This window comes from Ostrinia furnacalis, unplaced genomic scaffold (assembly GCF_004193835.3).
Source record: "Ostrinia furnacalis isolate ACB-3 unplaced genomic scaffold, ASM419383v2 OfSCF2409, whole genome shotgun sequence".
NCBI classification, from domain to species: domain Eukaryota; kingdom Metazoa; phylum Arthropoda; class Insecta; order Lepidoptera; family Crambidae; genus Ostrinia; species Ostrinia furnacalis.
Genome location: NW_021132648.1, coordinates 1,044,726 through 1,072,325, shown reverse-complemented (window position 1 = coordinate 1,072,325; position 27,600 = coordinate 1,044,726). Strand labels below are relative to the sequence as shown.

The following is a 27,600-nucleotide window of genomic DNA, read 5'->3' as shown; positions in this document are numbered from 1 at the left end:
CGCATACGCTGCGTACTGCTCGCGTATACTTTGTAGTGACTTAGGTCAATTATCTTACTCCAAAATATACATCGTCAGTACGCATACGGACTAATCATGTATGTATTGTAATAAGTTCGCGATTACAATGTATACGCGAGTACTTAGTTGCATGCTCGTCATTTTGACTTATTTACCTCTCTTTCTATTACATATTAATTCATAACTGCGTGTCTACTTTAAACATTGAATCAATTTCGACACGTGCCATTGTTTTGATAAAGAGCTTTTTGGTGTTTCATATTCTGCCATAGAAAATATATTTGTTTTGGGGCTGAATAACTCTGAAATTAAGAATTATGTATGTGAAAATGATTTTCGTTCTTGAGATAAAAGCTTATAAATAAAAATGAATATCCCTGGACATTTTACACTGCCCTTCTAGTCCCAAACTAAGCAAAGCTTGTACTATGGGCACTAGATAACGGATATAAACATACTTAAATACTTTTTTTGTAAATACATACTTATTATACATAGAAGACACCCAGTCCAATACAAACAAATATCANAGCTTGTACTATGGGTACTAGATAACGGATATAAACATACTTAAATACTTTTTTTGTAAATACATACTTATTATACATAGAAGACACCCAGTCCAATACAAACAAATATCAAAATATGTTCATGCACACAAATTAATGTTTGTACTGTGCGGGAATCGAACCCGCTACCTCCGGAACAGTTATCCGTTTCGAACCACTACACCGAACGGTCGACAATTTTAGTTAATAATGCACGTTTAACTTTCTTCATTCACTCTCACTAATAAATAATTGTTATTTAATTTGAAATCTACCTAATCAATTTAATTTCAGAAACCACTTACATTAGTGTTATAAATCTAGATTTATTATAATAATATGTAGTTAGATTCAGTAAAATAATAATATTTTATGTAAAAATTAATGAATTTAAAAATGGCATCACCGTACGTGATCTACATAGGTAGTTCTTATTTCTAATCTCGAGGACAAAGCACGAGCATAATATCTAATAAATGTAATAATTTTAAATATAATTCCATATTTTATTAAATCAAATAAACTAAACACACTCTAGTCAACTGTAAGTGGTGTAGTATAGTTTGGAGCGAAGACGGAATCCATCCACGACACAAACTATACACGATCAGTACGCAAAATTCGTGTATAGTTTGTAGTGACCGACTTACAAAGAGACACTCCAAAATATACACGAGCAGTTTCCTATGGGTGCGTTCTGGCCATGTATAGAACGGAAAGACGCCGCGCGGTGGGGTGCAATCTGCCCTAGGCAGCCGCAATTCCGCGCGCATCTCTCAAGATTCGGCCACAATAACCGCGAGGTTGGTATGGCCATGGGTGGTGGTGGGATTTGATCAACTGCCCGACTAAACTATCGGCCGACGAAAAATCAACGGTGTGCGCCTACTCTAAGATAAAGTTATACCAACTAATAAACAACAAAGGACTTATGTAAGCACTGAAATCCCTACAATAATATAGAGTCAGATGAAAACAAAACCAGTCCAACTTAAAAGATGGTATACCCAATGAATTTGTTCTGATTAACAAATTATTTTGTTTTTATCTTAGCTTATTCCCTTTCAAATTGATGTTATTGACCACATACAACGCCAGATTAGTAATCCAGAGCACATGGCGCACAGCTACCTGAAGTCGAGTGGACCGTGGGACGCTGTACGCCGTCACCAGCGCAGCCACTCGAGTCGAGGGCGGATAATCCGAGACACGCTCCGAGGCGATGAAGGGCCGAGAACAAGATGCAAATGGCGACTCTATCCTCTGCAACTATCTAATAAAAAGTCGACTAAAGTACATAAGGAGATAGCTAGTTCTCTCACGGGCTATCGGTAGTAAAACAGTCGACTTTGCAGAATATATGTAGATCGAGCTTTCAGGATTTATTACAGGTTAATAGAGAGCAGGTATAAATAATTTAATATAACTAAGCTCCGCACTTCTGCAACAACGTGTGTTTCAGAATAAGTTTTCGCCAAATTGGGGACCAAACATAAAGTTAATATACCTAGCGGAAGGAATATTAATATTAACTTTATGGGAACAAAACAAAGTTTTTTAGCTAAAAAATATTTGAAGATTTATGTCTAACGTAAGTGAAAAATACGTCCTAAAAGGAATAGGTACCTACTTACTTTACTTTCATGACCATAACTCCCAATTATTCCGTCGGTTAAGTGTAAGTAATGTAAAAAGTTATTGTAAAACTTTGTAGCATTTCTTATTTTCTTATGCCCAATTTTTTCTGTCAATACGCGATTTTGTTCAATCGCTTTATCAACCACACATATCCCGATAGCCAAACCGATTTAAAATGATACGAACACCTAGTTTTAGTTTCCTCACCGGCGCGGATCGCCATACATATATCAATGCATAGCAATACATTTTCATGAATAAATTTACATGCCGCAAGTGGAGTTATAAATGAAGGTGGATCCCTTTCCGATTGAAATAGTTCCGATACACTCGAGAGAGCTAGTTACCTGCCTAGGTAGGCTGCGGCGGTTAGAAATCTCGTTTGAAAATCTGAAACTACCGCCATATAGGTATTTTTTCAGGGGGATTTTCATAATTTATTTGCTTTATCCTATAGTGAGAAGAAAACAGCGAAAGGACACTGAAAATGTATCTGGATTTTTATGGACTAGTAATAGTTTGTACTAAGAAGTATAATGTCACTGACTGGTGCCCTATGTTAGTGGTGTGAATGCTTTTCCATAACCTATTAGCTTTTCCATAAACGATATTTTTGTGAATCGTTATCGCGTTAAAAGCTCTCTACGGAATTCAGCACGTGACCGCGCAAAAATTGCCGCGCCTATGAAAACAGATTTATAAAAGGGTACAGCACTATACTTTTAAATAAGGAACTTTGTCTTTTATTTAATAAATAAAATATTAGTTTGCAGAGTTCAAAGCAATTAGAATATTGAAACATTGCTGAGTTCGTTTGCCACGTAGTAAATGGTAGAGGCTAAAGCATACTATTTGTATTTGGTAGTGTCACCACCGTAACAGCGAGACTATCAGCTAATAATCGTGATTATGAATCAGATGAAGTGACGTGAACTTAACAGTATGTATTTTTAATCTATAAATAGAGCCTCTTTTTACTTGCAATTAATATCATAAATCTCAACCAAAAGCAAATACCACACACATCTCATACATCATCGTTTCCTATCCATTAAGCAACTTTGTACGATCGCCATGTAAAGCATTTCCTTCGCGCCGCTTAATATTTTCCGCGGCGTTTTCCACTTATTTTTATGCAAAAATATACAACAAACAAAGCTGCGGCGACATTGACAGATGGAACCTCACGAAGCCGCGCCGCCATGTTCAGAAAGACAAATTGCATTGTAATTTTGTACCGATACATATTCCTCGCATTTTATCGAGAGTGATGGAATCAATAAGACCAAATTGCGTAGCTCATTAAATTTTCAGCAGCAGCTTGGTAGGTTCAGTTGATCCATGTGATTGTTAACTGAAATAATAACACTTAACAACAGTAAAAAGTATGTAAACTTTTGGTATAAACTCCTCTAAAATATTAATTTTTTATTCTACATTTTAAGTTTTTCAAAGATTTTAAGTGGTTATCTATAACTTATAAGTACATTATTATTTTCTTTAAAACCACTAAAAAGTGTCTGAGGAATGATTTTCAAGTTGTACGGGTCGGAAAAACTTGCATTCTATTGTATTAGAGCTGTATAGATAAGTCAAATAAATATAAGCTATCGGCACCTATCGGCAAAAATGAGACTGATTATCGCAAGGTATAAATCTATGCGACAGTAAAACACTAAGTAAGTACCGAGTAAAACACAACGCCTGAAAACGTCTGCATCCACGCTTCGCCCAATTTCCCAGCGGCTGCGAAGCTTATTCCTCTAATTGCTGCATTTCCTCCCGAAATAACGTCCACTTACTGACACTGCTTCGTTAATAAACGGAAGCGACGCTAATAAGCAATCATTAGTTTCTCCTGGGACTTGAGATTAAAGGAACACTTCGCTATTAAAACGAATGGCAAAAGTCTAAAGAAACGAGACATTTCAAACGGCAACTTCATTTAGAGCTTCAAGCCAACAAAGTTGGAATAACTTCAATTCTATGGTAACTATGTATGATGTACCTATATTATAACTGTGGGTTTCAAGCACTAATAAACACAACTTTTACTGAACAATAACATTATTTGGACGTGTAATGTTATTAGTGGGTACATAAGCTATACTGTAAGGAAGTCTAAAGTCACAGCTCGTGTCAGACTTTATTGAGTGTGACCCACCTGGGGACTGAACCTAGCACTTGCGGATCAAGAGGCCCCTAAAACCAAAAAGACGTCATGTCTTCTTTGAAAAGACGTCTAATCGCTAATCGTGACGTAACTAACATGCATAGCTCCATAGATTTATTTAAACATTTGTACAATCCTAAATATCATTAAACGGGACATAAAATGAGACGAAAATCATATATTGTGCTTCATAAAAGCGAATGGGACAGGCTGCATCGTAAAAAGGACGACTCAATTAAACTGTCCGAACAACGAGAGGCGTATTTCAAAAAGCTAGTAGATATTTCACAAGCCTGGATTAAAACGTGGCCAGACACAGTACAGGTTAGCCATATGACTATTATTATTAAGTTAAATTATTATTATTCTAATTAGGTACGTACTTTATGGGGCACATAATCCTCTTTCATATAACCGTGAAGTAAATCTCGTTTGATATCGTCGGCATAAAATATTTTTTATTTCAGGGACATGTAGAGCAAGTTAAGAAAGACAAGGAAAAGCACCACAAAGAAGAAATAGCTTTGGTGAAGGCTTTTCTCCACGAAAAGAAGAAAGAAGGAACTAAAGAAGCTTTAAAAAACGCCAAGCAACTTATTTTTGAGGACAGTTGTTATGGAAAGCAGTTGTTAAGGTTTAAAATCTTAAAATTTTTTTTTCCTACATTTGCCATTTTGTTGTTACCTGTTTCGCTAACGTTTTATTTACATTCGTTTCGTATCCCATGTCTAAAAAATCTTACTGATTTTCAGTGCATTTCTTGAGTCAAAAACTTTGGAAGAAAGAGATCGTCAAATTGAGTTACAAAAAGAATTAAAACAGCAAAGGGAAGAGCATGAAAAAGAAGCGTTTTCTAAATTAGAAAACCGTTTCGATTTAGGACATGAAAAAGAAGATAAACAGAAGAAAAGGAACGAGGAGATAGATATATCCAAAATAAATAAATCCATGTTAGTGCTTGCTTCGTAATTTTTGCTTTAGGGGTTATTTTTGGGAAACATACAGTTACAATATATTTTAACTTACTTAGGTGCAGTAAAAAAACACATAAACCAATTAAGTTTCCATAAATACACATAAAGTTGGGCAAACCATTATGAATATTTTATTGTGAATAATATAAATTTACATAAAAAAGATATAAATAAAATTAAATGTTTCAGTTACGAGATGAAATTGAGTAAAGGAATTGAAAAAAAGAAAAAACAGGAAGTGCTTGAACGTGAAAACGCACGACTCATGCAAGAACTGTTGGACCTCGAATCACGTCAGGAAGTAAGACTTGTGAATATAAAATAAATACGCACAAAAAATAGAAGAAGAACCAAAATCCCTTGACTTACTTGAGTTAGGGTCCTATATTCCTAGATCAGTCTTCCATCGCGTTCGGTCTTGAGCGTTACTCCAAGTCTTGCCGATTTTCTTCGTCTGCTACAGTGCGCCGCCAAGTTTGCTTGGGGCGACCACGTTTGCGTTTTCCTTGGGGGTTCCAATCCAGAGCTTGCTTGGAGATGGGGAACCAAAATCCCTGATACAATGTAGGTAAAATTTCTTAAGAATATTGTTATAAATTATAATTTTCTAGAAAGAATATGAAAAGCAATTGAGAAAAGATGTTGAACTCTACGAAAAAGAACAGGAAATTGCAAGACAACGCAAGTTAGCGAGAGAAAAGATAGCAGAGGAAATAGCTAACGAACAGCGCAAAGAACTTGATAAGAGAAATTGTAAAATTCGGCAAGTGATGAAAGACGTAAGTAAAATTAAAATCATCAATAAATTATGAGATGAAATGAATTATATATTTAAAATTGTAGTTTTACAACAGATGCATCATGACAGAAATAACACAGAACAATACAAACGAAATTACGAAATTGTTAAGAAGGTACAAGAAACAGATCAAGCACGCTATAATGAATTTGTCGAAGCAGGAATAAAGAAATTAGAAGTGAGGTAATGTAAAGTCATACAAGTTCACAAGTGTTTCAAAATTTATTTTTAACAAGTATGTTTACTTATGATGAAACTTCTGAACCAGGACATCAAAAGATGACCATCAAGCGATATTGATGAAGAACTTAGAAAAGGAAAAACGTCACTTGATATCTGAGCACAATAAAAAGGAATTGGAGAAGATGGAACAATCAAGACTTTACACAAAGAAGTTTAATTGCGGACATAGACAGAGCATTCTACCCAAGTCGAATTACAGCCGCATGAAGAACACGAGTAGTGCCATAGCAGGTAAGTATCAAAGAGAGATGTGACGGTGCGATGGTGGAAGTCAGTAGCTGGGATCAAAGTGAATTGGTAGTTTTTCGGATCAGAACATTACCCGCGGTAAATATACTGTATTTACTATGGCGAATCCGCCTTAAGAGGTGACATCTATCTAGGGCCAGAGGATTCAGGCTACAAACGAATGAGCCCCATGTTCTTTCAGAACCGTCTTGTACCAACTCAACAAAAACTCTATCTCAAAAACCTTACCTGCAATCTCCCATACTATGTACTAGTATTAAAAGTTATATTTTTTTTTTGTATTTTGTTCGGAATACATACCTACCTACAGTGAAACAATATAAAAACCATTGCTTAAGAAACTATACACCATTTACATGTTTTGGATACGCTTAGGTACATGAGAGAGTTAAGATCTACACCTACATTAAACAGCTGATGAACCGTCGAACCAAGATTTAGCCAATGTGTCCCTAAAGAGATTTGGTTTCGAGTATTACTTATTTACTACATATTACTACTTATTTACCAGATAAGCAGCCATTAAACTTCTTAGCGCCCGCTAAGAAGCTGCGCAAGCAATACGAAGCGCGCAAAAGGGCGCCTCCTCCGTGGAGCGGGCTGGCGGCCACTCACGCGCAGTTCGCACAGCAAGCTAGCAAAGTCCTGGAAGACGTGCAGTACAAGCACTTCGCAAGGAAAGTCGTCGACGTAAGTTGTTCCATATTGCTACAGAGTCCATAAACATGCGTTATTAGCTTGTATAACCGTAGTGCATTACGCCATGGTCGCAATATTCCGGTCTGTCTCAGTCTTTTCCGCACGAAAGTCCAACAATCTTCAAAAGCAAAGAATTCATAGGCTAACATCAGTTATGATAGGTTCTCCATACAGACTTTTATCCCTCATACATTACATTTCAGGAATACAGGAAGAAGAATGGTTTGGATGCCACTACATTGCCAGTCCCAAATTACTGATATTTTTACCAAATGAGAAAATAAAACAAGTATTTCGACAATCATTATACTACATTTATTTGTATACTACAAACGTTTACTATATACAAAACTTTGTCCTTACAACCAAAATTCCTTTCTCTTACGTTCCGGCTGCGTCCCATTTCTACATTATTATTATCATCATTTGATTAATTTAATATCGGAAAGTTTGCAACATTACGCTTATTATTAAATAACAAAATAAATACTTGATCACAATGTACAGTACAGTCAGATGTCATCCAAAAGACTGTACGAAGTGCATTTCTGTAGTATTTTCTTCGTAAAAATGATTGCAGAAAGGCGTAATAGAATTTTAATAATTACCTAAAAATGCCCACAGTTGTTTGAGTGCCACAAAATACAGTGTTGTGGAATAAATTACGTAAGCATTTTTCGAATAAAATATAAGTATTTGATGGCACTCAAACAAAAGTAACCAGGAATTACTTAAGATAATCTTTTAGAATTTGGAGACACGAATACTGTAACTTTTAGGTAGATTTTTTGCATTACAGTATTATTATATTGAGTTAAATACATTATTGCTGCTACAGCATTCGTGTACCCAATTCAACATAACATCAAGCACCGTTGCTGGTGACGTGCAACCTACGGGGACCATGCCAACTGTTATTGAATCAATTTACCGTCACTGACCGAGATTTGAAGGCATCTAATTTACGCAAGCGGTGATATAATCGCAATGTTCTTTAACAAATTATGAAACGCTTTTGTGACTTTCACTGGTCATAATGCAGAGAATAAGAAAAAGTTTAGACTATGCACATCGTCACGCATCTGTGACATCATGCAAACTGAGAGCAACACTGAAATCTCGTATACCAGTTGCAACAGTAGCAAACAACTGAATTTAACTCGTTTCTCAAACCAGCACAAAAATAAATACCCTCCCAACGGATTTTGAACTTTACGATTTTTAATATAAAGTTCATAACCAATCGAGGCTAGTCCATTTCGCTAACGTGCCAACGACTACAATCTGTCTTCTTAAAAAAATCCACCAGCATTACAGTATTGTGAATTTACGATCCCGGTCATACGAATGAGTAGGCGTGGTCCCCAACTATCCGCTTAGTAGGGCGAGGTCTTCTGCTTGCGTACGGCGGCCACGCACTTGGCCATAGTGGGCGAGGCGCGGCTGATGGCGTCCGTCATGAAGAAGTCTTCTAACTCCTTCAGCTGGACAGTCAGCTTGCCGGACACGGGCTTCTGGAGGCTCTGTGACAATATATAAAATAATATATTAATAACTAGCGGCCGCCCGCGACTTCGTACGCGTGGATCCCGTTTACCCTCTTCATTTATCTTACGCGGCTTAGATTTTTTCATACAAATGTTTTTTCCCGCTAACTCCCGTTCCCGTGGGAATTTTGCAATATCCTGTTGTAACTAAGCTTTAAGTTTACTAAGATATCTGCATGCCAAATTTCAAGTGTCTAATTTAAGCGGTTTAGATTTTTTCATACAAATGTTTTTTCCCGCTAACTCCCGTTACCGTTGGTATTTTGCAATATCCTGTTGTAACTAAGCTTTAAGTTTACTAAGATACCTGCATGCCAAATTTCAAGCGTCTAACTTAAGCGGTTTAGATTTTTCATACAAAAGGATTTTTCCGCTAACTCCCGTTCCCGTGGGAACTCCTAAGTATTCTATAACCTGCCCAGGAGTATGAAGAATAATTGTACCAAGTTTCGTTAAAATCCGTCGAGTAGTTTTTGTTTCTATAAGGAACATACAGACGGACAGACAGACAGACAGACAGACAGACAAAAATTTTTCTGATTGCATTTTTGGCATCAGTATCGATCACTAATCACCCCCTGATAGTTATTTTGAAGATATATTTAATGTACAGAATTGACCTCTCTACAGATTTATTATAAGTATAGATAAAGCCTTTTTAATGTGCTCCAATTTTTTAAGCTTCATTACTGATACCATCAGAACCGGGACTTTTTTCGTTTTTTAATTGTTTTTTATGTGTACACCTCCCACGCATCGATTGCGTGGACCGTGTTAGTTTTTGTTTCGTTAGTCTCTTGATTACACTGCACAACAAAATTGCAACTTTTGGCTGATGATTGACTTTCATTACATGATGTTTACTAATTTGACGTCGCTGAATCTGCCGTCCATTTTTTCGTAGCAGCTCTTGTTTATGTGTTATAGCTTCCACTCAAAAATTGCTAAATTTCAGTCTTAATTCGCCGACAGTTCAAAAAATACTATGTTTTCTTTGTATAATTTAATATGGTAGCATTAAGAAGTGTTTGTGTGGATGATCTAAATCAATTTTGTTTCATTTGCGGAGAGGATATGTTTAAAAAATCCGTTTAAATGTGACAAAGTTCGTAAAATTGGCTTACAAAAATTAGTTTGGGGACCCAGTGGAAATGAAAGATAAGCTTTGAATTCCGCAAAAGGCGTGGAAAAGATGCGTTGAGTTTTTACGTTTGTGAACAAATAAGAATATGTGTAGATTTAGGTACGAAACCACTATGATCTGAATGGAACCCTTGAACCATAGCGACGACTGTTATTTTTATTTTTGAACAGAAATGGTATTAACCAAAAAAAAATTGAACTAAATGGTAATTCCTTGCATACGTTTGGCATGTAGACGTCTTTTCAACCCTAAGAAGTCACCTGGACCTCATGCTGATACTTCACAGGAGGATTTTGAGTATTTTTGAGGCGAAAACTGGCAGTGTGGTAGAGACTTTGAATGTGACCCGAAAATTTCAAAACCATGTAGCCAAGATGGTTTAAACGATCTTTTCAGAGATCTAGGATCTTCAAGTCTTCAGTAAAGACATGGAATGAGTTATTTTGGCACTTTAATTTTTTTTTTTTGGAAAATCCGAAAAAATCATACTATTCTTACACATCGAACAACGTATGAGTCACTTACAAACATGTTTTTTTGGTTGGATGTAATAGAAACATCAAACTACACTCTCTTCGCAATCACCTGAACAATTTTATCACAACTCTTAAGAATCTAAGTGAAGAACATGGCGAGCAAATCCACCAGGGCCTTCGTACGATAGAGGGACGCTATCAGGGCCACTGGAATGCACACATGATGGCTGACTGCTGTTGAAGCATTCAGAAGAGCTGTCTGCCTTCAGCTTCAGCAAGGAAGTCAAATAAAAGAAAGTTTTTTCAACTTAACAACTTCATAAAATAGGATCATCTCTAAAAAAAGGGTGTTTTATTTCAAAAAGACCCAATTGTCATATTTTTTTAACCAGAGCTTATACAGACATTTCAATCACAGATTTGAAATCGTCATTAAAAATTGGACTAATATCATGTAACATAACCCAATCATCAGAAATGCTGTTGTGCAGTGTTATCAGTGATAGTGTTGTCCGACAATATACCTACCTTTTAACTACATGAATATTGCAAGTAAAATAGAGAAACAAACACTGGTCTCCATATCAACGCGACATTTTTATGAGTTACATATGAATTGAAATTTTAATATTGTACTTTAGGCTTAGGAATCAAAAAGCATTGATTGACAACATCAATACTAAGGCCCGTATTACGAAACAATATTAAAACTTTACAAAAGCATGCACAGATTCTGTATAAATTAGTAATAATATTCTGGAAGGGCAAAAAAAGAATGAGACATGTATAGGCTCTTTGAGCATTCGTCGATTTGTAAATACTAATTTAATTAGTCTACACAAATAAAGATAATTTTGATTTTGATTTTATAATCGTGCATATTCCGTAGTGATTGGCAGTCCAAAGTAGTTAACATTGGACTACCAATTCAAGACTCGAGTCCGAATGCTAGTTCGATCTTCGTTGACGACAAACGGCAAAATAGTTTCCGATACTGTAAAAGGCAGTCCTTTCACTTGTTGGACATCTAGTGAAGGTCGCAAGAAGCATCTGGACGCAGGCAGCGCATGACCATGACGTGCAAATCCTTTGTCCTGCAGTGGACGTCTTTTGGTTCAAAACGACTATAGTTTGGTCTGTGAGCACATAGAATTTTGTCCAATGACCCCAAGCTCCAAGCACTCATCCTTATCGCTCGCGCGTAATTATTCGCTGTCGCGCTCGCACACTCACTGCGGGCGCGCGTCGCACAGTCGCGACAGCAATATAATTACGCGCGAGCGATAAGGATGGGTAGCTTGGGGTCATTGGACAAAATTCTTCGTGCTCACAGACCGGGCTTTAGCTTAATAAAGAAAATTTATGTACCTGTGCGAGAGCCCGCGCCTGTGCGAAGTAGTTGTTGGGCTGCACGTCGCCGTAGGCTACGAGCGCCGGGCTGACCTGGCTCAGGCGGTCGCGCACCTCGTCCAGCGTGTCGTAAGGTAGACCAGCACCAACCACTTCGGATAGAGCTCTGGGGACAAACAAATGTGACAATTAGGCTGAGTTGCACCACCTTATTTTAACCTTTACAATGACAATAACTAGTGCTTTTTGTATGGAGTTTGACAGTTTTTTGACGTTTGTCAAAGTTAAAGTTAAATGGTGCAACTCAGCCTTAATTTATGATAATCAAGAGATAGGGGTCTAGGATCTCGTCTCGTAAAGCCGACGGCAACAAAAATGAACTTTTTGTTGCAAAACTAGCACTTATCACGGTAGCATACCGAATGTCTTCTAATGTTCGCACGCTTTGCCAGGTCACCAGGACTCACACACATGAACGCCTACTGTGCACATCTTCGTTGCAAACTAACACTTATGATGACGAAGTATTCATTGCAATATAGCTTTTATTACAACGGCATACTGGATGATCTTTTAGTCGTCGCACGCCTTGCCGGGCAGCTTGACCCACACAAGGAGCGCTTGCTGCACACATCTTTGTAGCAAACTAGCAAAGACCGTGTGATCTTTCAATCTTGTATACAATGTATCCCGTACAACACACGTTTTGTTACAAACAAGCACTAAGTACAAAGCAAACTAGTCCTTATTCCAACTACATACCGTATGATCTTCCATTTCTCGCGCCCTCCGCTTTTATCACATTTATCTTTGATTTTCGACCTTATACTAAGGCAGCACGGTGCATTATTATTCATTACGATGAAACGACACGTCTCGCACATTTTTGTTGCACTAAGTACAAAGCAAACTAGCCCTTATTCCAACTACATACCGTATAATCTTCCAGTCCTCGCGCGCCTTGCCGGGCGCGGCCCTTGGCGTTTATTAAATTTGTCTTTTGAGCCTTTATGACAAGGCAACACGGTTCATCATTCAAATCATTACAATTAATGACACGTTTCGTACAGCTGACAGCCCTAATGTTTGTTGCAAACTAGCACTTATTAAGGCCTATTCAGACCTAAGCGGTATTCGCTACCGTCTGCGGCAGAGAAAACCCAGTGGGTATGCGGTAATAATACTGTTCAGACCTAAGCGGTATTCGCTACCGTCTAAAGCCTGGTCCGTGAGCACGTAGAATTTTGTCCAATGACCCCAAGCTACCCATCGCTTATCACTCGCGCGTAATTATATTGCTGTCGCGACTGTACGACGCGCGCCCGCAGTGAGTGTGCGAGCGCGACACCAACATAGTTACGCGCGAGCGATAAGGATAGGTAGCTTGGGGTCATTGGACAAAGTTCTACGTGCTCACGGACCAGGCTTTACCTATGTACCTCTACCCACAGCGGCAGCGAATATAGCTCAGGTTTGAATAGGCCTTTACGACGGCACTGTCATAGCAAACTAAGCCTTATTCCAAGCACATACCGTATAATCTTCCAGTCCTCGCGCGCTTTGCCTGGCGGCCAGCGTAACGCACACAAGCAAGGCAGCACAGTTCATTACAATGAAAACAGCACACGTCTCGTACAACCGACAGTTCACATTTTTGTTGCAAAATAACACTTATGACAACGGCACTGTCATAGCAAACTAACCCTTATTCCAAGCACATACCGTATAATCTTCCAGTCCTCGCACGCCTTGCCGGGCGCCCGCTCTGCGGCCTTCCACTTTCATCACATTTCTTTGGTTTTCGACCTTATACCAAGGCAGCACGGTGCATTATTATTCATCACTGTGAAACGACACGTTTCGCACAACTGACAGCGCACATTTTTGTTGGAAACTAGCACTAAGCACAAAGCAAACTAACCCTTATTCCAACCACCTACCGTATAATCTTCCAGTCCTCGCGCGCCTTGCCGGGCGGCGTGACGCAGACGAGCGCCTGCTGCGCGCGGCCCTCGGCGTTTATTCAATTTTTCTTTTGAGCCTTTATGACCAGGCAGCACGGTTCATATCATTACGATTAACGACACGTCTCGTACAGCTGACAGCCCTAATGTTTGTTGCAAACTAAAGTCTGTTCGCCGAGAGTTGATAAAAAAAAATTAAATATCAGAGGTTCTAAACTCATTATAAATTGCGGCCCGCTAATTATTTTTGTCGATATAATGAAAAAGTTGGTAGATTATTTGGCCTGGATTCTCGGCTCGGTTACAATTTAATTTTGGACTACCATTTATAAGAATGTTCTAAAAATACCAATTATCTACCAAAATCTACTAAACGATTTCGCACTACTAAATCATCGTTCTCTTTGCCTCAAATCTACCAAAAAAGTAGAAATCTACTAAAAGTGGTCACGCTGTGGCCGCCGCCGCCCGCCGGCCGGGGCGCTTGACGACAGCTGCGTGGCTCGTACCATGGTACTCAGTGCGCGTTGTGACAAACGACGCCCGCCATACAGAATGCGATAATTAAGCGACAGTCGCTATAGCAAGACATTTCATAATATTTATCAACTCTCGGCGAACAGACTTTAGCACTAAGTACAAAGCAAAATAGCCCTTATTCCGACCACATACCGTATAATCTTCCAGTCCTCGCGCGCCTTGCCGGGCGGGGTGACGCACACGAGCGCCTGCTGCGCGCGGCCCTTGGCGTTTATTAAATTTGTCTTTTGAGCCTTTATGACAAGGCAGCACGGTGCATTATTTATAATCATTACGATTAACGACGTCTCGTGCAGCTGACAGCCCTAATGATTGTTGCAAACTAGCACTTATTAAGGCCTATTCAGACCTAAGCGGTATTCGCTACCGTCTGCAGCAGAGAAAACCCAGTGGGTATGCGGTAATAATACTGTTCAGACCTAAGCGGTATTCGCTACCGTCTAAAGCCTGGTCCGTGAGCACGTAGAATTTTGTCCAATGACCCCAAGCTACCCATCATAATCACTCGCGCGTAATTATATTGCTGTCGCGACTGTACGACGCGCGCCCGCAGTGAGTGTGCGAGCGCGACATCAACATAGTTACGCGCGAGCGATAAGGATGGGTAGCTTGGGGTCATTGGACAAAATTCTACGTGCTCACGGGCCAGGCTTTACCTATGTACCTCTACCCACAGCGGCAGCGAATATCGCTCAGGTTTGAATAGGCCTTTACGACGGCACTGTCATAGCAAACTAAGCCTTATTCCGACGACATACCGTATAATCTTCCAGTCCTCGCGCGCCTTGCCTGGCGGGGTCACACACACAAGCGCCTGCTGTGCGCGGCCCTCTGCGTTGACGTAGGTGGCGCGCTTCTCGGTGTAGGCCGCGCCCGGCAGCACGATATCAGCTATTGACGCGCCCGCGTCGCCGTGGTGGCCTGGCGAAGGAACAGGCAAATTGAAAACTGGCCAAGTGCGAGTAGGTTGCACATAAAAGTGTTCGGCAGTGACCTGTGCCTGTTTTCACCATCAATCCCTAATTTTTAAGTGACCCCTATAGTAACAAATAACAGGAATTTTGTTTACATAGGGGCGACTTAAAAATTAGGGATTGATGGTGAAAAACGGGCACTGGAATCTTACTGACTACAAGCTCCACGTATATCTTGAATGAAAGCTTCTTTATTCAACCCCAAAATATACATACATGTAAAAATTTTAAACCACTATAATTTTCAACAAAAAAAATCAAATAGGGTAAAAACAACACGCAAATCGAACTTGAATGTACCTAATGACCTATCTGTCTAAAGCCCGGTCTGTGAGCACGTAGAATTTTGTCCGATGACCCCAAGCTACCCATCCTTATCACTCGCGTTTAATTATGTTGCTGTCGCGCTCGCACACTCACTGTGGGCGCCCGTCGCACAGTCGCGATAGCAATATAATTACGCGCGAGCGATAAGGATGGGTAGCTTGGGGTCATTGGACAAAATTTTACGTGCTCGCAGACCAGACTATATCAATAAAATTGCGATTGGTACAGAGCACAAAATAGGGATGAAATTTTGTGACATTCGCATTCGTATTCGCCCAGCCTGTAGCCACTGTGTGCGTGATGACGTCACTCACCCTGGTAGATGACGGTGACGTCCTCGGGCAAGGCCTCCCTGGTGACGGCGCCGCTGTCTGCGCCCAGCAAGTACACGACCTTGGGCCCGGCCGCCAGCGCCGCGCCTACGCCTGGTTTGTAGCCGATGTCCAAGGCGGCTACTTGAGAAGCCGTGCGTTGGAGGACGTTCAGAACCTACAAACAAAGCAGTATTTATGGTCGAGGATCTGTGTGTAACGTTACATTTGAGGCAGATCGTGATCGCTATTCAACTCCTGACTTCTGGTCAGGGCTCTGTCCTTAGGCCAAGAGCGCGTTATCATACTTTTAACTCTTTACCTCGAAGTTTAGATACAGGCCAGGAGCTAGCTTAACATTTTTAAAACTTTTGCCTTAAAGTTTACAGTATAGGCCAGGAGCTAGCTAATCATCTTTTTTAATTTTTTCCCCGAAGGTTACTATTGGTCCAGCTTTAGACCCAGCCTGTCTACATACCTTCCAGTCCTTATCCTGCAGCCGATGGGCCAGCAGCATGGCGCCGTATGTATGGGCGCAAGTACACTACTGCAACCTTTTTTTCGATCTTGTACCCCCAAGTATATGATATAGTCCAGGAGCTAACTTAACATTTTTTAATGTTTATAGTCCAGGAGCTAGCTTAACATTTTTTTTTTATTCTAAATGGTATAGGCCAGGGGCTAGCTTAACATTTTTTGTTCTAAATGGTATAGGCCAGGGGCTAGCTCAACATTTTTCAATTTTTTCATTGGTTCAGCTTCAGACCCAGCCTGTCCACGTACCTTCCAGTCCTTGTCCTGCAGCTGGTCCTGCAGCCGGAGCGCGAGTTCCTGCGTGTGCGCCAGCAGCGCCGCTCCCTCGTCCCCAGCCAGCTGGTCGGCGCCCAGGATCACCACGGGACGCTTGGCCTGCTCCAGGCGTTAGAGAACCTCATGGTAACCTCGTGCGAAGACGTGCCCCGATGGTTTGTCTATAGATCCAGACCTAGCCTCTCCATGTACCTTCCAGTCCTTATACTGCAGCTTGTCCACAGCCGCAAAGGGCGCAAGTAGTACATTACTGTACATTCCTGTACTCCCAAGTCTATGATATAGTCCAGGAGCTAACTTAACATGTTTTTAGTATTCATAGTCCAGGAGCTAGCTTTACATTTTTTAATGTTTATACTCCAGGAGCTAGCTCAACATTTTTCAATTTTTTTGTGCTTATTTTTTATGTTTATAGTCCAGGAGCTAACTTAACATTTTTGTTCAAAATGTTATAGTCCAGGAGCTAGCTCAACATTTTTCAATTTTTTCATTGGTTCAGCTTCAGACCCAGCCTGTCCACGTACCTTCCAGTCCTTGTCCTGCAGCTGTTCCTGCAGCCGGAGCGCGAGTTCCTGCGTGTGCGCCAGCAGCGCGGCTCCCTCGTCCCCAGCCAGCTGGTCGGCGCCCAGGATCACCACGGGACGCTTGGCCTGCTCCAGGCGTTAGAGAACCTCATGGTAAAATCGTGCGAAGACGTGCCCCGATGGTTTGTCTATAGATCCAGACCTATCCTCTCCATGTACCTTCCATTCCTTATACTGCAGCTTGTCCACAGCCGCAAAGGGCTCAAGTAGTACATTACTGTACTCCCAAGTCTATGATATAGTCCAGGAGCTAACTTAACATATTTTTAATGTTTATAGTCGAGGAGCTAGCTTAACATTTTTTTTGTTCTAAATGGTATAGGCCAGGGGCTAGCTCAACATTTTTCAATTTTTTCATTGGTTAGCTTCAGACCCAGCCTGTCCACGTACCTTCCAGTCCTTGTCCTGCAGCTGGTCCTGCAGCCGGAGCGCGAGTTCCTGCGTGTGCGCCAGCAGCGCGGCTCCCTCGTCCCCGGCCAGCTGGTCGGCGCCCAGGATCACCACGGGACGCTTGGCCTGCTCCAGGCGTTAGAGAACCTCATGGTAACCTCGTGCGAAGACGTGCCCCGATGGTTTGTCTATAGATCCAGACCTATCCTCTCCATGTACCTTCCAGTCTTTATACTGCAGCTTGTCCACAGCCGCAAAGGGCGCAAGTAGTACATTACTGTACATTCTTGTACTCCCAAGTCTATGATACAGTCCAGGAGCTAACTTAACATATTTTCAATGTTTATAGTCCAGGAGCTAACTTAACATTTTTTAATATTTATACTCCAGGAGCTAGCTTTAAATTTTTTAATGTTTGTGCTAAATGATATAGGCCAGGGGCTAGCTCAATATTTTTTTTAATCTTTGCCCCGATGTTTTGTCTTTTGATCCCGACCTGGTCTATCCACATACCTTCCAGTCCTTATCCTGCAGTTGGTCCTGCAACCACAGTGCCAGCAGCACGCCGCCGTATGTATGAGCGCAAGTACACTACTGCAACCTTTTTTTCGATCTTGTACCCCCAAGTGTATGATATAGTCCAGGAGCTAACTTAACCTTTTTTTAATGTTTATAGTCCAGGAGCTAGCCTAAAATTTTTTTGTTCTAAATGGTATAGGCCAGGAGCTAGCTTAACATTTTTTTGTTCTAAATGGTATAGGCCAGGGGCTAGCTCAACATTTTTCAATTTTTTCATTGGTTCAGCTTCAGACCCAGCCTGCCACGTACCTTCCAGTCCTTGTCCTGCAGCTGGTCCTGCAGCCGGAGCGCCAGTTCCTGCGTGTGCGCCAGCAGCGCGGCTCCCTCGTCTCCAGCCAGCTGGTCGGCGCCCAGGATCACCACGGGACGCTTGGCCTGCTCCAGGCGTTAGAGAACCTCATGGTGACCTCGTGCGAAGACGTGCCCCGATGGTTTGTCTATAGATCCAGACCTAGCCTATCTACGTACCTTCCAGTCTTTATACTGCAGCTTGTCCACAGCCGCAAAGGGCGCAAGCAATTACTGTACATTCTTGTACTCCCAAGTCTATGATTATAGTCCAGGAGCTAACTTAACATGTTTTTAGTATTTATAGTCCAGGAGCTAGCTTTACATTTTTTAATGTTTATAGTCCAGGAGCTAGCTTAACATTTTTAAATGTTTGTCCTAAATGGTATAGCCCAGGAGCTAGCTCAATATTTTTTTTAATCTTTGCCTCGATGTTTTGTCTATTGATCCCGACCTGGTCTATCCACATACCTTCCAGTCCTTATCCTGCAGCTGGTCCTGCAGCCGGAGCGCGAGTTCCTGCGTGTGCGCCAGCAGCGCCGCTCCCTCGTCTCCAGCCAGCTGGTCGGCGCCCAGGATCACCACGGGACGCTTGGCCTGCTGCAGGCGCTTGAGGACCTCGTGCGAAGACGTGCCGGTGGCTAGCTCCTTGACTATGGACGCCGAGTCGCCGACGTACTGGAATGAAGTAGAAACCATTGAGCGTAACGTTTCCAATCAATGATTTAAATATAACATTCATTACACTCGAATTAAGGTTTTCATGTATGTAAAACAAGTCAATATAACGTGTCATAACGTTGTACGGCGTAGTAAAAACGAAATGAAACTCGACGCCAACTATCCGAAATATGCATAACCACGGTAAAACTATCATACAGTATTGTAACTTCATATAAACGGACGAAACGCGAGATTTCCTTCGAAATTCAAATCTCGGTATGCGCTCGACATGCAAAAGTCGGGGGTGTCGCGAATGTGCCACAGTAATAAACGGACGATGTGTTGTTTTTTAAACAGTAAGTCCTTTTTTTATATAAAAATAATTACAAGTACCTATTTATACAAGGTGTTAGGTAAATGGGTTTATAAGCCGACACTAGCCCATGTTAAGCATGTAATGGTATGGTGAAGTTAGTGATATCATTTTTTTTTTTCAAATTTTCATACAAATTAAATTTATAAAATCAGATTTGTGTGAAAATTAAAATGTTAACATGGGCTAGTGTCCGCTTATAAACCCATTTACCTAACACCCTGTACAATAATCAAGCATTTTGTACGCTCAGTCATGAGGCACATACATTTTACGGTCGCAAATTTATAAGATTTGTTCCTAATTCTTAACACAAATATATTTTTTTAATTAAATCTACTAATCACAAAATAACATGCATTTTTATCCTATTCCATTCACATAGTATTGTGTTTGTCAAAATAAAATAAAAAAAATACAATCACAAAATACAAAACTATATAGAAATTTTAAGTAGGCAGATGTAATGAAAATAGGGTCTGCAGGTGGACAGCCCTATCGCATGTTGTCATACGGTGACGTACCGCGCGGCTGTTGACATTTATTTAAAAAATATGGCCGAGTTGGAATACTGTATAGATAGTATTACCGTGGCATAACACTCATCATTACGTGGTTATCTTACGTACGTAAGAGCCGAACCCGTGATGATACATTCCAAAGTAGTATTCGTATGGTTCTGCACGCACTAGATATGATATCCATCGATCGATTTCTGTAGTAGTTTTCTAGATCTGTATTTTAATTTTTAACAGATCGGACGTAGCGCAGAGCTTACATGATGCTAATAAAACTTAAATTATTTTTTTCGTCGAGAAATACATTAAATAGGGATGTTTCCTGGGTCAAAAAGCAAGAGTTTTAATTAGTCCGTCAGTTAACTTATCAAAAAATACTCTACTCGTATTTTTCACTTTTTCAAACTAATGAATATTTAAAGAGATAAAGCGCGCCAAAGTTCATAAGAAGAGGCGTGACGTCAATGCTTGCATAAAAGTGCCGCACGTTGTGACGTCGTGCGGAACTTCAACGCACCATAACTATGTAATTATTTGTTAGATTGACAAATAAAAATATATGTGTCCAATATTTTTTGATATTAAACATGACGGACTAAAAAATTTTTTTAGGAAACTAGCATACCCACTAGTTCAGGCGGATCAGTGCGTTAAGTGAGGCTCAATCACGAGTATCAATTTTTATTACACAAATCCTACTAATATTATAAATGCGAAAGTTTGGATGTCTGGATGTCTAGATGTCTGGATGTTTGTTACTCTTTCACGCAAAAACTACTGAACGGATTTTGTTGAAACATTACAGTATTATTGTTTGTAACCCAGATTAACATATAGGCTATAATTTATGCCGATCTGGGACACTAAATTTCAAAAGCTAGTCACTATAGTCTATCCAATATAGCTTGATTAGAATGACAGCTGCCATCAAAAGTAACGACATAACTTTGTAGTAGCGATCAATGAGAGCTAAATATTGGCGGACAAGAAATAATTCACGTCTGACCTACAAACAATATTTTCGACGACAGTGCTTCCAATAAAAATGATAATTTCGTGTAAATGCAGCGTTAAATTACACCAATAAGTAGTAATTCGAAATTATAAAAATCAAGCTAGAGTATTAACGACGTCTCTACAAGGTTATCTCGAGTTACAAAAAAGGTTAGTGTTGGGACATATCGACAAATGTCATATTATATTAAAACTACTTTTTTAACATATTTAACAAATTTTTTTCTAACTAATTTTTTAACATATTTAAGTCAAGTTATACGTTTTTCTAAATGTTCACTATTAAAAACCAAAAAACATTTCATTCTTAAATAATCAAACATCGGAAATCAATCACCGGTAATTTTTTGGGTATTCATAGCACCGTTGCTCTAGAAGAGATGCCCACCGCCCTCTAGCGAGAGGAAAAAACCACTGAAGAACACTGATGATAATGACTACGACTTAGGTTGTACACCCTTGACATGAATTTTAAATTTTACTGTCTTTAAATTTAAATCATAATTGTCATTTTTATGAATAAAGATATGAAGAAAAATTGGGTGCATTTTTTTATATCATTTTTTCGAAAACTTATCGATACATCTATGTGAACTGTACGAAACATACCCATCACTAGTCACATTCGTTTGACAGCCGTCATTCTAATCAAGCTATAGTTCCAAAATACTGGACTGTCCTGTCGATGACATTGACAGTGGGGCGCCACCGTCACTACCGGATCGCTGGTGCAGATTTTTGCCATGTTGGAAACCAAATAGTTGAACGATGGTAGCGCCCCCCTGTCATTGAGTTTGGTGGGACAGTTCAGCGTGGGTCATCTATATATTGGATAGACTATAATATTGTTAAAAAGTATTACCGTGTAGTCGTAAGTGAGGTCGACCTGTGGGCCAATGAGCGCCACATCGGCCTCCTTGTGGATGAATGCCTTGCGGATACGCGCGTTGAGCAGCGGAGCCTCGAAGCGCACGTTCGTGCCGATCAGAAGCACGTAGTCCGCGTCCTCAACGTCTGGGCGAAAAAAATTAAATAAATGGTAAAAAAATGTTAAAATACATACATCATATTCTCTGGAAGAATGAAAAAATACTTTTGTAATCACAATGATAATTAAAATTATGTTTTTATTTTAAGTAAAAAAAATGCATCAGGAGCATGTAATCTTTGTCCTAGCTTAGGCAAAAAATAAGAAAAATATTCTATCGTTATTCTCTGACAGAATGTTTTTTTATCACTAAAGGTTCGGCCAAACCAACGCGATCACACGCGATCAGCCGGCGTGCAGCGATGCCGATCAATGCATTTTAGTCTGGTCGCCATCGCTGCACGCTGGCTGATCGCGTGTGATCGCGTTGGTTTGGCCGAACCTTAAGGGCTGATTTTACCATCGTCGGATAACTTTTAACTGAAGAATAAGTTTGGCACATTGACAGTTTTAGTATGGGAAATATGTCAAAATGACAAGTTTATCCTTCAGTTAAAAGTTATCCGACAATGTTAAAATCAGCGCTAAAATGAATAAAATTAAGTTTTATTAAGAGTCAAGATCCAGCGCCTTGAAGTGCACGAGTGTGCCGATCAGAAGAACATAATTTGCGTCCTCCTCCAAAAAATTAAGAAAATATCTGAATATGTTTTTATAACTCCATAATATTCTACGAAGCAATAAAGTATTAAGTATAAATTGATGCTTCGGGAGACAGCATAAAATTGTTACCTCCAACAAAACGCTGTCTCATTTATAACAAAAAATAACTCACTAGCAATCTTAGTATTCAGCAGGTAGGAGGAACGGAGGTCAGTGCCGGCGCCCTGCATGGGGAAGTAATGTTCGGTGCAGGCCTGCTCCGAACCCAGCCGGTTCACTAGGTCTTTGAGCGCCACCAGCGACGAACGAGCTACGAGTGTTATTGAGAACCTTCCGACGCTATAAAACTGTCGATACAGGCGGACCGAGCCACTAGAAACGCCCGCGTCCTTAAGGCTTGGTATTTCTTCTAAAGTAGGTATTTCGCGCTGTCAAAATCTGCGCGCGCAATTCTTCACCGAAAACAGCGCGTCAAAGAGCTCCCGCCACAATTTCCAGCTACACAGTATAGAAATACGCAGTTGGTTAGGTTAGGTTGACTTCCTTCCCTTCAAGCGTCACACTCACAACACTTTCTAATAGAAATCATATCCAAGTGATACAAATTAAAACACCTTTCAGACTTTTTGGGAATATATTCTAGAATCGAATAAATATAAAATATAACTGCAGAAGTAAACACGGTTCAAAGTGGCCGTGGCGTCGCCCGACCTTCTGGAAGTTCTGCGCCGGCTTAAGTATTTCAAGATTACGTCGAGCGATTGGAATTTTTTTTTATGATAAGTTACTCTTAGTAGCGATTATTTAGAGCTTGGATAATAAATTTAATTATAGTTGTTGCAATTCACGAAGCTTTGCATGTGGTTAATAACATTAATCAGTATAGGTACGCATCAATTTTGTTCAGTCTCTTTGTTTATTAATAAATAAAAATATCATACTAAAATTGCAGAAACATATTGAATGATCAAACGAACTTACCAAGTGAAGTTCGATCTAAATTATCCTGTTTTCGCCGAAGAGATTTAAGGTCCCTCCCAACCCGAAGATTTCTATATCTTCTTCCCTGGAGGTAAACGTCAATGTCATCTCTTCTCTAAATATAATGAGACCGCTCGGACACCGAGCCCACAGCGTGGTAGGGGTGGGGTTGCCCGCTCTTTTGTTTTTTACTACTACTGCGCTGAATATTGTGTGCGGATTGGCTTGTCGTACAGGGGTACTACACGGTAACTTAAATCTCTTCGGCGAAAACAGGATAATTTAGATCGAACTTCACTTGGTAAGTTCGTTTGATCATCCAATAATCTTTGAACATTAGATTCATATTTTATTAATATAAAAATTGATTATGTGCACTAACACATAAGTAATATTTTTTATTATTAGGTTTGTAAATTTAGTATAAAATTCTTTGAATTGTAAATAAAATAATTTAGATATTTTCTTTATCTTTAGTTACTTAGGTAATACAAATTATTTTTACAAAGATTTGACTACTACTACCAACTACTTGAAAAAATTCAAATCCAATCAGTTATTTGTAAAACATAGGTAAATGTGGAATTCATGAACTCAAGTTGTGTGCATTCTGAGTCAAATTCATAATTATTGAATTGGATTAACAATTTATTTAATATTATTACTTGGCAAACTTAAGGTGATAGAATTTGATTTTGCTTTGGTACTTATGAAGTCTTAGGTCAGAGAAGTACAAAACTAAGTAACAAACAAAAATGTTATCTGTGGTAATTATTCACAGATCTTATGCCTAAATTATTTAATTTTATAATTTAACTGGTAGAGGATAGTTAGAACATGTTGTAAGACTTGTACGTGATTAAATCAACTGTGCTTTTCTATGCTATAAAATATTTTAAAAAAGTAAGTAGTTGTAAGTTACTTGTAACTGTAAATAGGTGATATTTAAATATTTTTCTCAAACTTTAGTAGAATGCTTACTAAGAATGAATTCATAACAATTCTTATCAATTGTTTGAAATGATTTGCAAACTGTTTTAAGTTAATAACATTGAAGTGCCAATTTGTAATATTAAAAAATGTTTTATAGGCACTAAATTAACTAAAAAACAAATAAACAACTTATAAAGAAACTGGTATCAACTCAAAACATTGACTTCTTTTTACATTCTTGGCAGCTAACCCAAAACATCGTTAAAAAGAAAAATACGTTTCGTTCATAAAATACTGGTTTTTATTTTCGCATCGTCTCGGATACCTATATGTCAATACGACGTTGGACGACCTTGCTTGAACGTAAAAGCACAGAATAGTAAGTCCCCTGGTTCTATTCCAGTCGTGTCAATTTCCGATCCAACTAGTAGTTAAAATTTTTGCAAGTTTTCTTGCAGTTTCAGTTTCTCTTTTATCGCAAAATCACCTCTAATTAAGACAATTAGATCTATTTAGTACTTATTGTTATAATAATTAATTTTCTTGTATAAGTAGGTACGTGTTTGTCTTGATGGCTTGTCCTCATAAATAAAAAAATCGACTAAAGTATTCAAAGACAAAATATACACACACCTTTGCATGTTTTACAAGCGTTCCTTGAATTGGCGCCAAGGTTATTGCAAACACCAATTGCAACTATAAACAGATCTCCTGAAATATAATTTAAAATTAGACCTTATTCCCGGGAAACTAGTACTCTTATTAAATGTAATCCGTGTCGGGAATAATATCATGCGCTTCGGCAATCCGTCCGCATGCATACGATATACGATCATGCTGAATCGTATTAAAACACAATACAGCGTGTCCATTAACGTTGCAAACGCTTCTGTAGCTTTTAATAAACATGCCTTACAAAAGAAATAGATATTACCTACTCATATTATGATGATGCTTAGTTTTTGACGTCGCGCAGCGCAGCACCAAGGACCATGCCAGACCAGCACCAGCTATCTCATGGTCCAAGATAGATAGATAGAACACACTTTAGTCAATAATACGAATCAAAGGAGCCCAAACTCGGTGGGGATGTATAGTGTTATTGCGGAGTTCCTTTGGCCACCTTCCAGCTCCATCATCAGACCCTGGTTACCAAATAATAAAATAAATAATATTTTTTTTTATTTATTTTATCAGATTCTCATTTTAGTACAGTGGTTCCCAAACTTATTTAGTCTACTGCCCACTTTGAGAATAAATTATTTTTTAGCGCCCCCCATTTTTGTAGTCAAGAGTCGAGCTCAGTCGATGTCTAAGAGTCCTTCTAGTAGATGACGCCTCCCAAGCCTCTACACAACGTCCCGATTTTTTTTCTGGGTCTCTTACCGCCCCCCTTTAATCCTGCAGCACCCACAAGGGGGCGTTATCGCCTACTTTGGGAAAGACTGTTCTAGTACATTAAAAAAAAATTGGAAGATAACAATTGTTGTTCTGAGTGTGCGATCTGGAGCCTAAACTAGGGCCACCCTGTATTTCAGGCCTCTGTATTTCCCAAATAGGATTGAATAACTCGTCAATACGAATCAAACGAACCCAAACTCGATGAGGTTGTATCGTTTTATTGCGGAGTTCCTGTAATCACCTTCCAGCTCCATCATCAGACCCTGGTTACCAAATAGGATTGAAGAACTCGTCAATACGAATCAAACGAGCCCAAACTCGATGGGGTTGTCTCGTTTTACTGCGGAGTTCCTATGGCCATGCCCACATTCCAGCACTATCATGAGACCCTGGTTACCAAATAGGATTTAAGAACTCGTCAATACGAATCAAACGAGCCCAAACTCGATGGGGTTGTGTCGTTTTACTGCGGAGTTCCTATGCCCATGCCCACCTTCCAGCACCACCATGAGACCCTGGTTACCGAATAGGATTGAAGAACTCGTCAATATGAATCAAAAGAGCCCAAACTCAATGGGGTTGTATCGTTGTACTGCGGAGTTCCTAGCTATGCCCATGCCCACCTTCCAGCTCCATCATCAGACCCTACCATATATGATTAAAGTATCCGTCAATATGAATCAAAAGAGCCCAAACTCAATGGGGTTGTGTCGTTTTACTGCGGAGTTCCTATGCCCATGCCCACCTTCCAGCACCATCATCAGACCCTGGTTACCAAATAGCATTGAATTTCTCATCAACACGAATCAAAAGAGCCCAAACTCAATGGGGTTGTGTCGTTTTACTGCAGAGTTGCTATGCCCATGCCCACCTTCCAGCTCCATCATCAGACCCTGGTTACCAAATAGGATTGAAGAACTCGTCAATACGAATCAAACGAACCCAAACTCGATGGGGTTGTGTCGTTTTACTGCAGAGTTGCTATGCCCATGCCCACCTTCCAGCTCCATCATCAGACCCTGGTTACCAAATAGGATTGAAGAACTCGTCAATACGAATCAAACGAGCCCAAATTCGATGGGATTGTGTCGTTTTACTGCGGAGTTCCTGTAATCACCTTCCAGCTCCATCATCAGACCCTGGTTACCAAATAGGATTGAAGAACTCGTCAATACGAATCAAACGAACCCAAACTCGATGGGGTTGTGTCGTTTTACTGCGGAGTTCCTATGCCCAAGCCCACCTTCCAGCACCATCATGAGACCCTGGTTACCAAATAGGATTGAAGAACTCGTCAATACGAATCAAACGAACCCAAACTTGAAGGGGTTGTGTCGTTTTACTGCGGAGTTCCTATGGCCATGCCCACATTCCAGCTCCATCATCAGACTCTGGTTACCAAATAGGATTGAATAACTCGTCAATACGAATCAAACGAACCCAAACTCGATGGGGTTGTGTCGTTTTATTGCGGAGTTCCTGTAATCACATTTCAGCA

At 39.8% G+C, this 27,600-nt stretch overlaps 2 protein-coding genes across 2 annotated transcripts; one reads left to right on the top strand and one right to left on the bottom strand.

Moving 5' to 3' along the window:
- The first annotated feature begins 4,537 nt into the window (after positions 1 to 4,537).
- On the top strand, positions 4,538 to 8,017 carry LOC114355449 (golgin subfamily A member 4-like). The gene is made up of 9 exons (XM_028308290.1): positions 4,538 to 4,704; positions 4,848 to 5,014; positions 5,133 to 5,330; positions 5,544 to 5,655; positions 5,966 to 6,133; positions 6,209 to 6,336; positions 6,422 to 6,646; positions 7,104 to 7,335; positions 7,548 to 8,017. Exons 1-9 carry the CDS (start codon positions 4,543 to 4,545, stop codon positions 7,602 to 7,604), a joined length of 1,449 nt encoding a protein of 482 aa, XP_028164091.1. The 5' UTR covers positions 4,538 to 4,542; the 3' UTR covers positions 7,605 to 8,017.
- On the bottom strand, positions 7,674 to 27,358 carry LOC114355448 (NADH-ubiquinone oxidoreductase 75 kDa subunit, mitochondrial-like). Its single transcript, XM_028308289.1, has 8 exons — positions 27,346 to 27,358; positions 22,960 to 23,097; positions 22,059 to 22,210; positions 19,100 to 19,306; positions 15,981 to 16,155; positions 15,124 to 15,286; positions 11,880 to 12,027; positions 7,674 to 8,867 (listed from the first exon to the last, which is right to left on the bottom strand). The coding sequence occupies exons 1-8, from the start codon at positions 27,356 to 27,358 to the stop codon at positions 8,721 to 8,723; spliced, it is 1,143 nt and encodes a 380-aa protein (XP_028164090.1). The 3' UTR covers positions 7,674 to 8,720.
- Positions 27,359 to 27,600: the final 242 nt, after the last annotated feature.